This window comes from Saccostrea echinata, unplaced genomic scaffold (assembly GCF_033153115.1).
Source record: "Saccostrea echinata isolate AGI-Se365-2 ecotype Australia unplaced genomic scaffold, CSIRO_AGI_Sech_v1 ptg000009l, whole genome shotgun sequence".
NCBI classification, from domain to species: Eukaryota; Metazoa; Mollusca; class Bivalvia; order Ostreida; family Ostreidae; genus Saccostrea; species Saccostrea echinata.
In genome coordinates this window covers 27,058,497-27,075,372 of record NW_026889758.1, presented here as the reverse complement: position 1 = coordinate 27,075,372, position 16,876 = coordinate 27,058,497, and the positions used below count along the sequence as shown (strand labels likewise).

Below are 16,876 nucleotides of genomic sequence, written 5' to 3'. Positions count from 1 at the left end.
ATAATAAGCGGCATTCTTTATGTGGTTAACTTATCAGGAATAAGTGTCATCCTTTATGTGGTTTACTTATACGGAATAAGTATCATTCTTTGTGTAGTTTACGTATATGGAACAAGCCACATTCTTTAGGTAGTATACTTATACGGAATCAGCGGCATTTTCATGTGGTTAATTTACATGGAAAGAACGGCATTCTTCATTTAGTTAACTTATAGGTAATGAACAGTATTCTTCATGTGGAAACATACAGAATGAACATTCTGCATGTGGTTACATGTAACTTGTATAGATAAAGCAGCATTCTTTATGTAGTTTATTTATACGGAATGTGCAGCCTTCTTTATAAAGTTAACTTATAAGGAAATAAGCAACATTCTTTATGTACATGTACAATGTAGTTTACTTATACGGAATAAGTGTTAGTCTTCATGTAGTGACCATACACAAAATAAGCGGCATTTTTCGTATGGTAAACTTATACGGAATAAGTGTTATTTTTCATTTAGTGACCTTATTCGGAATTAGCAGCATTCTACATCTAATGACCTTATACAAATAAGTAGAATTCCTCGTACAATTTACTTATACGGAATGTGGTTAACTTATATGGAATAAGTAGCATTCTTCATGTTGTTAACATGATAGACAGAATGAGCGGCATTCCTCATGTGGTGTCTTATAAGGAATAAGCGTCATACTTCATGTGGTTAATTTACATCGAATGAGCCGCATTCCTCATTAAGTTAACTTATATGCAATAAGCAGCATTGTTTATTTGGTTATCTGTGCAGAATAAGCAGCATGCTTCTTTTGTTTAATTTGAATAGAATAACGAGCATTCCTTATCTGGTTATATATTTCAGACTGAGTGGCATTTTGCATCTATGGTTAACTTATACGGAATGAGCGGTATTTTAATATTGTTAACAATAATCCTGGTTTAAGATGTTCTATATTCATTAAAATCTTTTATCTTAGGTATTTCATTGATAACGGAAGGATGTCTGCTCCTTTCGGTACAAATTATACTTATAAAAATTATGCTTATAAAAAGAGTTTAAAGGATAACAAAAAACAACATGAACTAAATCAATTGCATGTACTGTACTACAGAATCCTTTAAATAAAATTCAGTGTTAAGTATTAGAGTTATCTCCTTTTGAAAAATGTGAAAAATATTAAGGTGATAGAATTTTTACTGTAACAAGAGGCCCAAGGGCCTTAACGGTCACCTGAGTACAATACAACAATCCAGAGGATCCATAAACTGATGAATGAAGCTTTGTTGCCCAAAAGCAAGAAAAATAGTATGATTAGCACCAACAACATAATTGGTCTAGTATCTATCTGTCCCTCATTTATCACTATTACCATGCAAACTATTAACAAAATATCTATTTTTTTAACCCCATATTATTGCTTCTCACATTGGCCTCTACTGGCCTTTGAAGAACATTTAAAATGATAAGTTATTTTTGTCTCATTTTTATTCATCTATTATTTCCAAGTGTACCTGATCATTAAAACTATGAAAGTACTTTTTGTATTATACAATAAATATTCTTGCATAATTCTCTTATTATAGTAACCTTTCAGATACATTATTTACAGTGATTACTTATCAAAGGTGAATGGCAAAGGGGAATAACTTTGCTCAGCAGAATACAAGTTAATAGAGCCCTGGCCAGAACCAGAACACTTGACTAAATGGTCCAGGTGTTCAAAATTCTGGTAAAAATACCCTTGCATATTAAAACTTTTACTCTGTTTGCCTCGAATATGCCCAGAAGCATAGAAGATTTTCAAAGAAATGCATTTTCACTATATTATTAAATAAATAAAGCCCCATCCTTACACCAGAACATCTGATCTATTGGCCATGAACTCACAATTCTGGAAGAAGCAGCCTTGTTCATCATAACTATACACTTGTTCCTTTGCTTTATAACCAGTAGTAGAAAAAAAAATTTTGAAAGAAATAATGCATTTTCACTATAAAATCAATAGAGTCCCCCCCCCCCCCCGTTCACCAGAACCCCTGACCCAGGGGCCATGAATTTCACGATTTTGGAAGAGGCATTCTTCCATATCATAACCATATCCTTTGTTTGAAAAATACCCAGGAGCAGAGAAGAAGATTTTGAAAGAATTTATGCATTTTCCTTATATAATCAATAGAGCCCCGCCCTAACACCAGAACCCCTGATCCAGGGGCTATGAAATTCATAATTTTGGAAGAGGCAACCATGCTCATCATAATCATGCACCAAGTTAGTTTATTTTATACCCAGTAGCAGAGAAGAAGATTTTCAAAGAATTCATGCAATTTTACTATAGAATTAATAGAGCCCCGTCCTAACACCAGAACGCCTGACCCTGGGGCCATGAAATTCACAATTTCTGAAAAGGCAGCCATGCTCACCATAACTATGTTCTTAGTTTATTTAATAGACAGAAGCAGAGAAGATTTTCAATGAATTAATGTATTTTCACTATATAATCAATAGAGCCCCGCCCTAACAACAGAATCCCTGACCCTGGGGCCATGAAATTCACAATTTTGGAAGAGGCACTCTTGCTCACCATAACTATGTACTTAGTTACTTTATTTAATACCCAGGAGCAGAGAAGAAGATTTGCAAAGAATTAATGCATTTTCACTATGTAATCAATAGAGCCCCGCCCTAACACCAGAATCCCTGACCCTGGGGCCATGAAATTCACAATTTTGGAAGAGGCACTCTTGCTCATTATAACTATGTACTTGGTTAGTTTATTTAATACCCAGGAGCAGAGAAGAAGATTTTCAAAGAATTAATGCATTTTCACTATATAATCAATAGAGCCCGACCTAACACCAGAATCCCTCACCCTGGGGCCATGAAATTTCACAATTTTGAAAGAAGCACTCTTTCTCATCATAACTATGTACTTTGTTAGTATATTTAATACCCAGGAGCAGAGCAGAAGATTTTCAAAGAAATAATACACTTTACTATATGATCTATATAGCCCCATCCTAGCACCAGAACCCTAGACCCAGGGGCCATGAAATTCACAATTTTGGTAGAGGGCTTAATGCTTATTACAATTATGCCAACAGTTTGACTGCTTGATGTTCAATGAGTAAAGAAGAAGATTTTTAAAGATTGCATTAATTTTAGTGGTTTTTGCCCCACCCCTTAGGCCCCATTGTGAAATTCACAATTTTTGTTCCCCTTCACCCATAGCTGCTATATGCCAAAATTGGTTGAAATTGGTTGAGCGGTTTCAGAGAAGAAGCTGAAAATGTTCATATGTTAACGCACGACGCATGCCGACGGACGAAAATGGATAGCAATCTTACAAAAGTGGAGTAAAAGAACACTATGAGATTAGATTTTTTTTTCTCATCAGTTACTTAAACAATTCAACTAACTTTAACAGAAGGACTGTGTTGGACACTGTGTTGAACAAATACTGTTCAATGCCACTGACTTTACCAGAACCACTGTGATGGACAAATGCAGCTGACTTCACCAGAAGCTCTGTCTCGGACAAATGCCGCTGACTTTACTAGAAGCACTGTGATGGACAAATGCCGCTGACTTTACTAGAAGCACTGTGATGGACAAATGCTGCTAAATGCCGCTGACTTTACCAGAAGCACTGTAATGGACTACTCCAGCTGACTTCACCAGAAGCACTACGTTGGACAAATGCCGTTGTTTTCACCAGAAGCACTGTCTTGGACAAATGTCATCCAATGCCACTGACTTCACTAGAGGCACTATGTTTGACAACTGCCGCTCAATGCGGCTGACTTCACCAGAAGCACTGTCCTGGACAAATGCCACTGACCTTACCAGAAGCTCTTTCTTTGACAAATGCAGTTGACTTTTTTAAACAAATGTAGCTCCCACCCGCAAACCCATTTCTTCCGATTTTTGTGACTTCTTACATGAAGCATGAACCCTCTATGTGCAAAATCATTTGATATGTTCTGTACTGACCGGAACCAATTAATGAAATATAATAAGAAGGGTGAGAGCAAAAATTAAAAATTTCGATTACTTGTACTTTAGAGCTAGGTTTCCCAACAATTACTAAATCTGCATCCTTCTAAATAATGTTTATGTTATTTAAGTGTATTTGCAATCGCATCTTCCCGCGTGGCGCAGTGGTTAGAGCGTCTGCTCTAGAGTCGCGAAGTAAGGAGTTGATCCTTACGTCGCAGGTTCGAATCCCACTGTGGGACGTGGAGACCGGTCCTTCGGATGAGACCGTATAGACCGAGGTCCCGTGTCGCAGAAGGTGCTGGCACGAAAAAAAATCCCAATGGCCGTAAGTGCCGAGTATAGGAAAAAATTTGCAGCTCTCCACCGGCAAGTGGTGGCGTCTCCATATGAGTGAAAAATTCTCGAGAGAGACGTTAAACAACATACAAAAAAAAAAAAAAAAAAAAAAAACAATCGCATGTTCTCGGCCCTTTCTGGCAAGCTCGGAAAAACACCTCGATTTTAAAATTTTATGCAAAATGGAGACACTTCCTACTTAATTAAGGGTTGGATAGAGAGGGTTGAGTGTCCCTTTTGTAGTATAATTTAGGTAATGTTTTGAAGTTTGGGGCCAGACTCTCCAGATAAGATGCCCCCCCCCCCTTCATTCATCTCAATGGTTATGAAAGGGGGGGGGGTGTAGGGATGCCCTCACAACACATTTGAGGTTGTTTTTCCCCTTGTCGGAAATGCGCAAAGGCCCGAGAAATTGCGATTGTTATCCGCTTATCAGAAAGGTCCAAGAACTTGCAATAGGTGTATTTGCTGTCTAAATATTTGCTGCTTTCAAAAATTGGTTGAAATGATGTCGTGATACTCATCTCCATACTATTTGGAGTTCGATTCCTGCATTTTCAATACTTATGTACTTTTCTGGTTAATCAATACTTTTGTTTTTACTTTTAAGATTAAAAAAATTACAGATAAACGTTTTGTTAAATTGTTATCTATTTAATTATTTTTTGTATGATGACATTGATTTTTTTATGATGCAGAAGTGAGAGACTGGACGTTGGGTTCCATTTCTCATAATCTGCAATTCCCCCCCCCCCCCCCCCCAAATCTCTCGCCTTCATTCCAAAGAACATCTGATTTAGCCAATTTTTGCGTTTCTAAATTATATTTAACTTCTAAGTAAGAATCGAAGGATGTGATCACTCATTTAAACAAAGTAGAAACTCTTTTACTTAGAAGCATTTGTGCAAGTTTGATCAAATTTACACTAATGAATCTAAAAAAAAAACCGAAAATGTGATAATTTGACTGGCAACGAACAATTGTAGTTCTTAACACTATCAAAATTATTTCATTTGGAATTTCAACTCAGGAGAATTAAAATGTACTTTAAATCAAAAAGAGCCAAATTTAATCATCTACCTGTCAGTGAGTAACTGGCAATGTTAAAGTGTATCTTACTAGCGATAACCTTTCATTCTCACCGGTGTTTTTATCAGCAAATGTCCTCATTTGTATACCAAATAAATATAATTGTAATACTGTAAGCAGGAACAATAAAGTAAAAGTACTTGTAATCAGGTACCCGTTCAGACATATGTTAGGCTGATGCAGTTCTGTCACGTGTTTCATTTTAATAAAACGAGATCATTGAGATTTTTTATTAATCTACTTACCATGAATTAGAGTACATACCAACAAACTTCGCCAGTCGCCTTGTAACGTAAACCAGATGAGGCAAGAGCTCCCGATCAAAAAACCTTAACGGCTGTTTTTCTGTATATCTTTGCCATTTCTGGAACAAAATCTTGACTGATTTGGAAACAGTTTGTCTTAAAATCAAAAGAAATCGAGAAAAATACACGATTTGATCGAGTCTTTTTCGGGGCAGAATAAGCAAACGCCATTCCTAGTCAGGACTCAACATTAACGTTTGTTCGATTGTCCGTGTCAAGTTCATTCTGTGTTCGGACTCGTCTATTTCCATAAACAAACGACTGAATGCATGTCAATGGAACCTACCGAAAATCGTCTCTCAGGTTATGTCCCACATTCAAAGCATGAACCTGACAAAGTTTGGGTTTACAACTCTACTAAAAAAAGGTCATTCTGGCAATGACAAAAAAATTCAAAAGAGATCATATCGGGAAAGTGAATACCGAGGAAATTGCTAGGATAGAACGAGAACATGTGGACCATTGGGAAGCTCAGCTTCAATCCACGCCTGCGCAATGTATTGTAACAAAAAAATATTGGTTATAAAAATGCGCCGACTAATCGTACATGTAATTCTTTTTTTTTTTTTTTTTTTTTTTTTTTTTTTTTTTACAGATATAAATTTAGAGAATACATTGATTGCACATTGGAAAAATTGGTAAATACATGTAATAAAGTTAAACAATTTTTACTCTTTCTTGTCCCTAGTCGGACAAGTAAAAATTGCATTCGGCCGCGGACAAGTTACATTTGTTGATAACTTGTCCGATGGACACTGAAGTGGATATAAGTTAATGTTGAGTCTTGCTAGTTTCCCAAAATACTATAACAATGTACCAGTAATTCTAAACTCTCCGTGTACCTGTGCGTAATCCAGAGTCTCTTTAAGAACCGCTCCAAATGCCCCGTGGTTTAAAAATGTACAAGTTTTCTAAAATAAAAAAGTAAATACATGTAAATAAATATAAAGCAGAGTAAGTCAATGTATATGTGAGCTGTTTGTGACATTACCATTGCTGAAAAACATTATTTAAAATTGTGCCTCTCTTTAAATCTCTTCTTAATATGTAATGAGAACCATGAAGAGGGCATGCTTTTTCCGCGTTTTCGGGCTGCATATTTTCACTTTGTCAGCATGCATAAGTATAAATGCATTTAGGTAAATATGATGTATCATGTATAAAATAATGTGATAGTGTAGCTGCTTACAGCAAAATTTAACCCAAATATTTTACTTGTGGAGACCAGCATGATAAAAGCTCGGACCTTAATTATGTGAGAGTAAAACGAGAAGCAAATGTAAATTCAGACCACCATCTATTACTTGAGAAAATGAAAATCAGACTAGCAAACTCAGAAAGAGGAGTCATTAGCGCACTGAGTATAATTTTGAACAACTGAAAGACACGAATCGATGAAAAATTCCAAATACAACTAAATAATCCAATTCATATCTATATACCACAGTAGACCTCGTCAAACGGATGGGATACAGACAAAGACATTTTCAAAAACATATTCAGGAGAACAAATCCTAGCAAAAAAAGATATTAAATAAAATGAAAAAAAAAGATGTCACTAAAAATGACAGGAAGCTATGGGAAGAAGGGCAATTCATGGATGCCGAAACAAGATTGTAAAGAAATAAGCTCCAAACTAAATATCAGGAGCTATACAAAGAGGTCTATCATAACTGCATGCAAGAAAAACAGACTTTTTAAATGAGTATGCTTTGAAACTGAGCTGGTAGCCCATAGAGGAGATTTGAAAACAAATAAATCACAAACCTCTGAGAAAGAGGAGATCTGGTGCAGCCAATCTGGTAAAAAACTTAATAGACCAAACTCTAGAGGACCAAATAACAACTTGCCTTGGGAAATTAAGACCTGAATACAAAAATATATGGAAGAAGCGAGAAGGAAGTTACAATAGGTACTAATGTTAAATCTTTTTAATACGGAAAAACAGCACGAATTGACGAAATACTAAGGGATTGAGGACTAGATGACAAAAAAGGAGGGTATAGACTGTTGAACAAAGTATGAGAAGCAGAGGGAATCCCTAATTAGAGAAAGAAGGGACTGAAGGTCAAAGTACATACACCAAAAAAGGGAGATCTTAATCTCTGGAACGGATGGAGAGGCGTCATATTGCTTTGTGTAGAATTTAAGAGGCAACAAACAAAGTATTAAGAGAACCAGTTTTAAATCGATCAGAATTTGCATATACCAGACAGCTGCACTACGAATTCTTTAAGAACAGTATGTACAGTGGTAATAATTATAATTACGTTACATCAACTTCAACGATTTTGAAAAAAAAAGTTTGGTATCAGCAATAGAGAAAGTTTTATAAAACCACAAAGAGATTATGGAATCCCAGTTAAGATCGACAACATGATAGACATTGTACGAAGTCAAAAGTAAAATTAATTCATAAAAGAGCTCTAATGAAATATGAAGATAAAGAACAGTATTCAATCTCGAAAGTCCAATGAAACGATACGAATTTGGAGCAGAGCAAACACGGACCTCAAAATTTAGAGGTGGAATCAGGTGCCATGGAGGAGTGAGCATTCCTTGCCGATCGGTCACACCCGCCATGTGCTCCTTGTCATGATCGGGAAACAAAAACCGGAAATATCCGTAGACAGTACGGTGTATAAATAATGGCCTAACAATCAGTACGAAAAACGTCAGTCAGCATATGACTCAATGACAGGTTGTATGTGCTGACAAAGTCATTGTATCGACCGAAAAACTTGCGAAAAGATGACTTCAAACGAGACTGTTGATATCCTTGTTTCGTCAACTTGTTTGTCAATAGCTTGCATTGTTTTAGAAATTGTTCATACGTAGAGCATGCTCTTGCGTCTTGAATCAACTGAGAGACATAAACCCCATATGCAGGTGATAAGGGTATATTGCTACATAATTAAGGGAAGTTGACGATTGAAAAGTTGAAGTCATCACGTTTATCATAAAGCTTTGTTGTTAGGTTACCATTAACGTCTTTTTCTAGTAAAATATCTAAATATGAAACAAATGTGTCAGAATCTGGGGTATCTTTTATATCAAGCTCACTAGGATATATCGAGTCGACATATGAATGAAAGTAACTATTGTTGATTGATAATACGTCGTCGATATATCGAAATGTCGAGATGAAGGCCACAGCAAGTGTTTTCTTCTCATGTAGAAGTTTTTGAATAAATTCTGCTTCATATTAATACAAAAATAGGTCTGCTAATAAGGGGGCGCAATTGGTACCCATGGGAATTCCAACAGATTGTTGGAAGACCTGATCTCCAAAAACTACATAGATATTGTCAGTCAGAAACTCAAGCATCTTTTTAATATCAACTTCAAAGTACTTGTGTGTACAATCAGAGTGCTTTTTAACAAAATAATTTTGTAGATGACCAATGACAAGGCAAGTATATTTACGAGTTCCATTTTTATTGAAAAAGCAGCTGTCTATGATGTCAAAAAGGCCTGGACTTCAATTTATCGTGGGGAATGGTTGTATAAAGTGTTGAAAAGTCGTACGTTTTGATGCTATCGATTTTAGTAAAATTTTGTGATTTCAAATTTTCCAAATGTTCTTTGGAGTTTTTAAGTATCCACATCTGATTTACACCACTTCTCGATGGAATCATTTAAGTTAATCAAGGTTGTCTCCTACCACCAACACTGTTCCTAATACATGTAGTTGTCGCCTGAGTAACAAGACAACCCTTTACAAAAGTGCAAGAGGAAATTCAGCCCCCATTCAGTTAGAGAAAATAGGGTGATCAGAAAGTTCGCGAACTATCTCTATATTTACAAAACCACAATTCAGATCAGAATGAAATTTGGCACAAATATAGTCATACACATATTCTATAAATAGCAGGTGTTATATAATGTTTTGCTCCGTGTTTGTGACGTCACAATGTGAAAATGGCGTCAATATGTAGGTGACAAAAAATGGCTGACTCAGTCGTACTCGAGCAACGAACGGCTGTAAAGTTTAACGTATTTCTTAGAAATTCCTTTGCAGTAGAATATGATAATTTGTACAGGGTTTATGAAGACAAAAGACTTACCAGTAATTTAATCATTAATTGGATTGATTGTTTTAGTGAAGGCAGGGAGATGGTAAAAAATGATGTTTGTTCTGTTGCCCAGCGAAAGCAAGCCGGGGAAAAGATGTGTCCTTAGTTCAGCAATTTGTTATGAAAGATCGCCAAGTTACAATTAGAAAAAAGTTGAATATCTGAACAATAATATAACTATTAAATCCCTAAAATATGTTTACTTTAGACTTTAAACATACGAGATATGATAAAAAGAGGTCGTCCATACTTTATCCACATTGGATAAACGACGCTTCCGAGACAGAGGACTCGGGTTTTGATGATCACCATGCTAATTCTGGGAAGGGATGTCCTTTTCCACCCACCCTATTGGCCATTTCTGACAGATGGACTGTTCTTGTTATAAAAAATAACTTGCATGTTAAGAAATATGACTCGGAAAAATCTTTTAGCTTCTGTGAACAAAACGCCACGGAGCATGTCACTGACCGTCTGAATCACGTGATTCGCGCATGGGCAGAACAATGGCAGATGTGCATTATAATAGGAGAGGACTAATTTAAAGAATAATGAGCACTGAAACCTCATTTTATTTCTTTTAAGGAAGTAATTCAATTAGTTCGCGAACTTTTTGATCACCCCTAGTAGACTTCTATTTCTATCACATTCAAATAGACATGAGAGAGAAAAAAACCCAGATGAAACAAAGAAAGCACGAGACTTCAGATCAATACCACGAAAATGAAGTTAATGAGAGTCATGACCAAGAATGGAGGAATTGTAACATTCAAAGAAGATGATATAGAAGAGGTCAATTAATTTTCTTATCTTGGTAGTATCACAAACAAAACAGAGGAACTGATCTAAACATTTAAGCTAAAGTAAGCAGAGGAATGAAGGCTTTTGAAATACAGCACAGAAGTCTACAGCAACTTCAGAGAACGTCCAAATTAGAATATTCAACATCAACGAATGAAATGAAACATAAACAAGAGGCCCAAGGGCCTTAACGGTCACCTGAGTACAATACAACAATACAGAGGATCCATAAACTGATAAATGAAGCTTTGTTGCCCAAAAGCAAGAAATATAGTATGATTAGCATCAAAATAATTGGTCTAGTATCTATCTGTCCCCATTTATCACTATTACCATGCAGACTACTTAACAAAATGTCTATTATATAACCCCATATTATAACTTCTCACATTGGCCTCTCTTGGCCTTTCAAGAACATTTAAAAAGATAAGTTATTTTTGTCTCAATTTTATTCATTTATTATTTCCAAGTCTACCTGATCCATTTAAAAAGATAAGTTATTTTTGTCTCAATTTTATCCAGGAGCATAGAAGAAGATTTTCAAAGAATTAATGCAATTTTACTACATAATCAATACATCCCCACCCTAACACCTGAATCCCTCACCCAGGAGCCATAAAATTCACAATTTCTCAAAAGGCAGCCATGCTCATCATAACTATGTTCTTAGTTAGTTTATTTAATATCCAGGAGCAGAGAAGAAGATTTTCAAAGAATTAATGCATTTTCACTATATAGTCAATAGAGCCCCGCCCTAACACCAGAACCCCTGACCCTGGGGCCATGAAATTCACAATTTTGGAAGAGGCACTCTTGCTCATTATAACTATGTACTTAGTTACACTGTACTTTATCTAATACCCAGGAGCAGAGAAGAAGATTTGCAAAGAATTAATGCATTTTCACTATATAATCAATAGAGCCCCGCCCTAACATCAGAACCCCTGACCCTGGGGCCATGAATTTCACAATTTTGGAAGAGGCACCCTTGCTCATCATAACTATGTACTTAGTTACTTTATTTAATACCCAGGAGCAGAGAAGAAGATTTTCAAAGAATTAATGCACTTTCACTATATGATCTATATAGCCCCACCCTGAGGCCAGAACCCCTGACCCAGGGGCCATGAATTTCACAATTTTGGTAGAGGGCTCAATGATTATTACAATGATGCCAACAGTTTGACTGCTTGATGTCCAGGAGTAAAGAAGAAGATTTTTAAAGATTGCATTATGTTTGGTGGTTTTAGTCCCACCCCTCAGGCCCCAGGGTGGCAGGGACCATGAAATTCACAATTTTTGTTCCCCTTCACCCATAGATGCTATATACCAAATTTGGTTGAATTTGATTAAGCGGTTTCAGAGAAGAAGCTAAAAATGTTCAAATGTTAACACACGCCGCACGACGCCGGACGAGAACGGATAGCAACAGGTCACCTGAGTGAAATCCGTCTTTCTTGACATCTTTACTCTAGACACGGTTCCCTTGATGGCATTTCTCTCCTCAAGGGCTGCTCCTTATGAGCTTATCAACATCTAGCTGTCTCGAAAGCAGAGCATACGTGAAGGCATCCCGTATGAAAGTCGCAAATTTTTCCTTCATCGTTGGAACTAATGTGTGAAAAATACAGCGGAGTTTGGGTTCCACACGGGATATCTTTGGCACCAATGGCGGCCTCATGCCAAGAAGTACGTGTAGTTGAATAGATGTAGAATAACTTGTTTAGGTAACTACAAATAAGTCAGGTAAGAATAACCGTGTACTGCTCAAAGCAGCAGTAACTGCTCTGAAGATTAGGTCTCATGAGTACTATGAAACAGCAACAACCTGTACTCATGCTTTCTGTGAAGTAACACTTTAATAATATGTTGGACCAAATTTTGATTGAATATTTCTAAGATTTTTAAAATGATTGAGAAAAATATTGAAAATGCTAATATGCAATTTAAGAAAAAAAGACATTTTGAAAATCATTGCGGTCATTTTGAAGATGGCTAAAACTATAGACAAGGAACCTTCATGCCAAATTTGAATTTGATTTTTTTTTAACTATCCGCTCCACTACATGTGAAGAAATAAACTTCATTTGATTTATCTCATAATTTCTTGATTTTTACAGTTTTCCAAATTATATGGCAAAGTTTAATTTAATTGTATGCACTGCATGCTTTTCGGTCTATGGGAGTTACGTGCCTTCTCAGTAAATTTTCCCCCCGAACTGATACACCCAAACGTTGTTACACACATTTAACATATTTATGCATTACATGACAGTGTGATAGTAAGACTTCATGTGATTGCATGTGACAATTTTCCTTTAAATAGATATACTTTCGGAACAATCGCAAATTAACAGATTAATGCATGTAGCGTTAGATGTGTTCTCCATTTTTTTCTGCTGACCAATGCATGTTTGTGTGCGGAATGCAAACAATTGTTGTGCCAGAATACTGAATCTAAATTGAAAATTAAGCACAAAATTTATATAAGTACAAAAGTTAAAATCAAATAGTTACACGGCCAATAATCATCAAATGAAATGTCCTTGTCTACTAGCCACGTGTTTGTAACAATTCTTCAAATTTATGCGTTTCACGTTTGCTATTTCGGCCAATACATAACGTAGAAATCGGTTAGCATCAGATCGAGGCATTAGGCTCACAAATCAAGGGAAATAAATAAGTTTTATATAAAAGAAATTGAACGAATCCTCGATATAATTACATTAATTACAGTCTCGTGAACAAAAGCCCGTTTTTTACGTTCTTTTTATCCAGGATTTAAGAAAAGCATAGTTACATGCATGGATGTTTCTCATTAATTTTTAATCTTCTAGTTTAAGAGGCACAAGTCATTTGGTACTTTCAATATTTTAAAAGATCAAGTACGTCGAAATCTCGGGGACTTATTTGATGTTTTATATTTTGTTTTAAGTAATTTCCTTAATTCAGTTTCAAATGGGATCAAACAAAAGTCCTTAAATTTCTTCCAGTTCGATGCTCAAGTGGTTCTAGACTTTGGAAAAGGGATTCAGTGTCTTGATTTTTTTCCTCTCAGGTACTTTACATGCATCCCTCCCGGTATTGTATTAGAAAAGTTTTTTTTAGCAGATTTCAAATTATCGACAAAACTAGTTTCCTTCATAATTTATTTTCTGATTCACTGGTTTTCGTTCCTATTTACTTTGAACTTTAGCAATCTATACACACAAGTCATGACATTTTTTTCAAGTTCTTTATCGATCTTCTGAAATTTGATGGTTACTTTTTATTTGGACCGAACAGTATGGAATAAAAAAAAACTAATATTGTGTGCATTAGCCTCCCTGTGTCTTATCAACATGAGTGATCGACAGCATAATTTTCAGCCATGCAATGTGCTAAGTTTCACCACAAAGTTTGCACAAACACTATTTCATCATTGCAATATGTTTCCCTGTTCAAGATTACATGTACAAATGTTCGAAATTATTTGAAATATTTGAACGACATGGATATTGAGTTTTCATAAATTATTACTGATACAAATTTATAATTTATTCTTTCTGTAGTGTAAGAGCTGTTACTACAATATTGTTCATATGAACTCCTAAAATATACCCTCTCAGTGCACTGGCGGATTTAAGGGGGGCGTGGGGGGGAGCACGCCTCCCCCCCCTAAAATTTTCAAAGTATGATATGACTAATATTAATAATGCCATACTTTGGTATATAACTAACCAATACCACTATTTTTGTGCCTGGTTTTACTCTTAAAATACACGAAAACCCAGGAGCTTCCGGATGCTTCGCCCCCTGGGCCCCATGAGAAGAAATTCTGTGGATTTTCTCCGGTGTTGCTTTAGACTGAATTCAATCAAAGCGCAATTAACGCTAATCTTTATATTACCCATGAGAGTGATGCGAGACCAGTGATGGCAACACTGTTGAGGGAAGGATCCAACATTTTTTCAGATTTAAAATTAAAGCTTTAAAAGAACAATATAAGACCTTTCATTGGAAGGGGGGGGGGGGTGATTTAAATTTCCTACGTGCTCAATAATAATAACGAGTTTAAAATGAAACATATAATTATAGAAATAAACGAGTAAACAATAAACAAATTAAAATAAAATGGAAATTAAAATACATGTTTGAGTTTGTAACCCTTATTTTGATGTTAGAAAGTATTAGTGTATCACAGGTTACTAATTTTACCCCTTTTCATTGACGCAAGTAGTGCCATATAAAAACACAGGTTGTTTCATAAATATATTCTTCGGGGTGGAATGGGCTGATTTTGGGGCATAGATGGGGAGGAGAGTGTACGGGGAAAAGAATTAAAATTTTAAATATTGAGAAATATTGCCTTTGAATGCGTAGTAGGAAGGGTGTAAATAGGCCATGTTTACCTTCTTCTCAAGGGGTAAGTTAAATATGCAGGGTATGGGGTAACTCACGGTGTCTTAGAGGGACTTGTACACAATAGATTTTCCTTAAATTAAAAAAAATATAAGGCTATAATAAAAAAGAAATCGCTAAATTTCAAGATAAATTTAATTAATATTAATTCTAAATAAAATTTAAATAAATTCCACATGCAAAAAAGCAGAAGAACGCGTGGTTGCAAAATAATATTGAGCATATTAAAGAAAATAAATGCTATAATTATCAATGACATCCGAGGAAAATATTTGTTAAAGTATTTTTTTTTTAGATCTACCTCTCCAAGATTCTGTAATAAATTGTCTCGAATCACTCTTAGGGGAATATCGGTGATTAGCGTTAATAGCGCTTGTACTGAGTTCAGCTCAAAGCTAAATCAGACGGGATTTCTTGGGATGCCTCTATTCAAAGTATGATATGACTAGTATTAATAATGCCAAACTTTGGTACATATAAACTAACCAATACCACTATTATTGTGCCTGGTTTTACTCTTAAAATACACGAAAACCCAGGAGCTTCCGGGGGCTTCGCCCCCTGGGCCCCCACCAGGGCTTCGCCCTGAACCCACTGGGGGCCTTAAGGCAGCCCCCAGACTCCCTGCCTGAACGAAGTTATCCAACCCCCCCCCCCCCCCAATCACAAATCCTGTATCCGCCCATGCAGTGTGCCTAGTATTTTTGCAGTCATTTATATTTTCTCTGATATTTATGTACATTCCACAAGTACAAAACTATTTCTGAAAAAGTACCTGTGGCACATTCTAGATAATTGCAAGTCTTTAACTAAATACATGTACCTATGTTCAATTAATTGTATTCCTCAGTGAAATGTTTACAGGTCATATATGTACATATACATGTGTATTACATAGTTGATTTTGACTTTATTGAGGTGAACTGTAATAAATGACAAAATCTAACCATTCTCACTACATGTTTTTCTTATAACAAAAAAGACTGATACTTATATAGTTTCTAATGCTAATATAGTTTCAAATAATAATTATTTTGCGTTGTATGGAAAATCTGAAATTTAGAATATAATACAATACAATAGCATAACTACCTTGCATTTCTCTAATATGGATTAAATTTAAAAATAAATAATATGGAAGGTAAGAGCGTTATGTACAATGTAAAAAAAAAAAGCATTTAAATACAACCTCTAGCAACATATGTTCGTCACGGAACTTTTCACCAAACTCGATTTCAGAATTGAAATTGGGGATTTCTAGACCCTTTGGAAAAGCTGGCGGTTCGTATTCTTCCTGAAAATTAAAAAAGTGCAATGTGCCATAAAATTCTAATATTAAACATTTTCATTTTTTCACTTTAATAGCAGAGATGTATACGTCTCTGATATTTTGGTTACTGTATTTTCAATTAAGTTACTGTAATCTTTGATATACATGTACATGTACATATAATCATAGGGATATATAAAAAGGATCTTTTTTTTTAATATATGCACATACTCAATATTTTCATTATAATTAATATTTCTAGCGTCTGAGAAAGGAACTAACGACGACTCTTCCTGCCGTGGATAAAGATGATAATCAAACGCGACTCTCCTGCGCAAGCCACAATTGCACAAGTTTCTGTGTAAGTATATTCTAAAACATGGCTTGGATTAGCATTCCACATATCAAAATGATCAGTACACAGTATTTTTACTGTATTACTTACATCAGATAGGTTTATCAAATCTTGTACATTTGAGGCATGAAATGAACCGAAATCACGCTTCACAACTTTCACTGGTGTTGCCATTCTTCTATACTTTCCTTGTGAACCGAACGCAGAACGGGAAACAGGTGAAAGTGAAAGTAGGTTAGTGGACT

General features: G+C 35.5%; 1 protein-coding gene across 1 annotated transcript in view; it reads right to left on the bottom strand.

Moving 5' to 3' along the window:
* Positions 1 to 16,857, bottom strand: part of LOC133182129 (uncharacterized) — a 33,807-nt gene extending 16,950 nt beyond the window's left edge. The window contains exons 1-4 of the mRNA XM_061316856.1: positions 16,722 to 16,857; positions 16,196 to 16,300; positions 6,571 to 6,639; positions 5,688 to 5,787 (exon numbers count right to left, since the gene is read on the bottom strand). Of these exons, the coding sequence (XP_061172840.1) occupies positions 5,688 to 5,787; positions 6,571 to 6,639; positions 16,196 to 16,300; positions 16,722 to 16,805 (358 nt within the window). The 5' untranslated portion in view covers positions 16,806 to 16,857. The remainder of the gene's footprint in view (positions 1 to 5,687; positions 5,788 to 6,570; positions 6,640 to 16,195; positions 16,301 to 16,721) is intronic.
* Between the last annotated feature and the right edge of the window lie 19 nt (positions 16,858 to 16,876).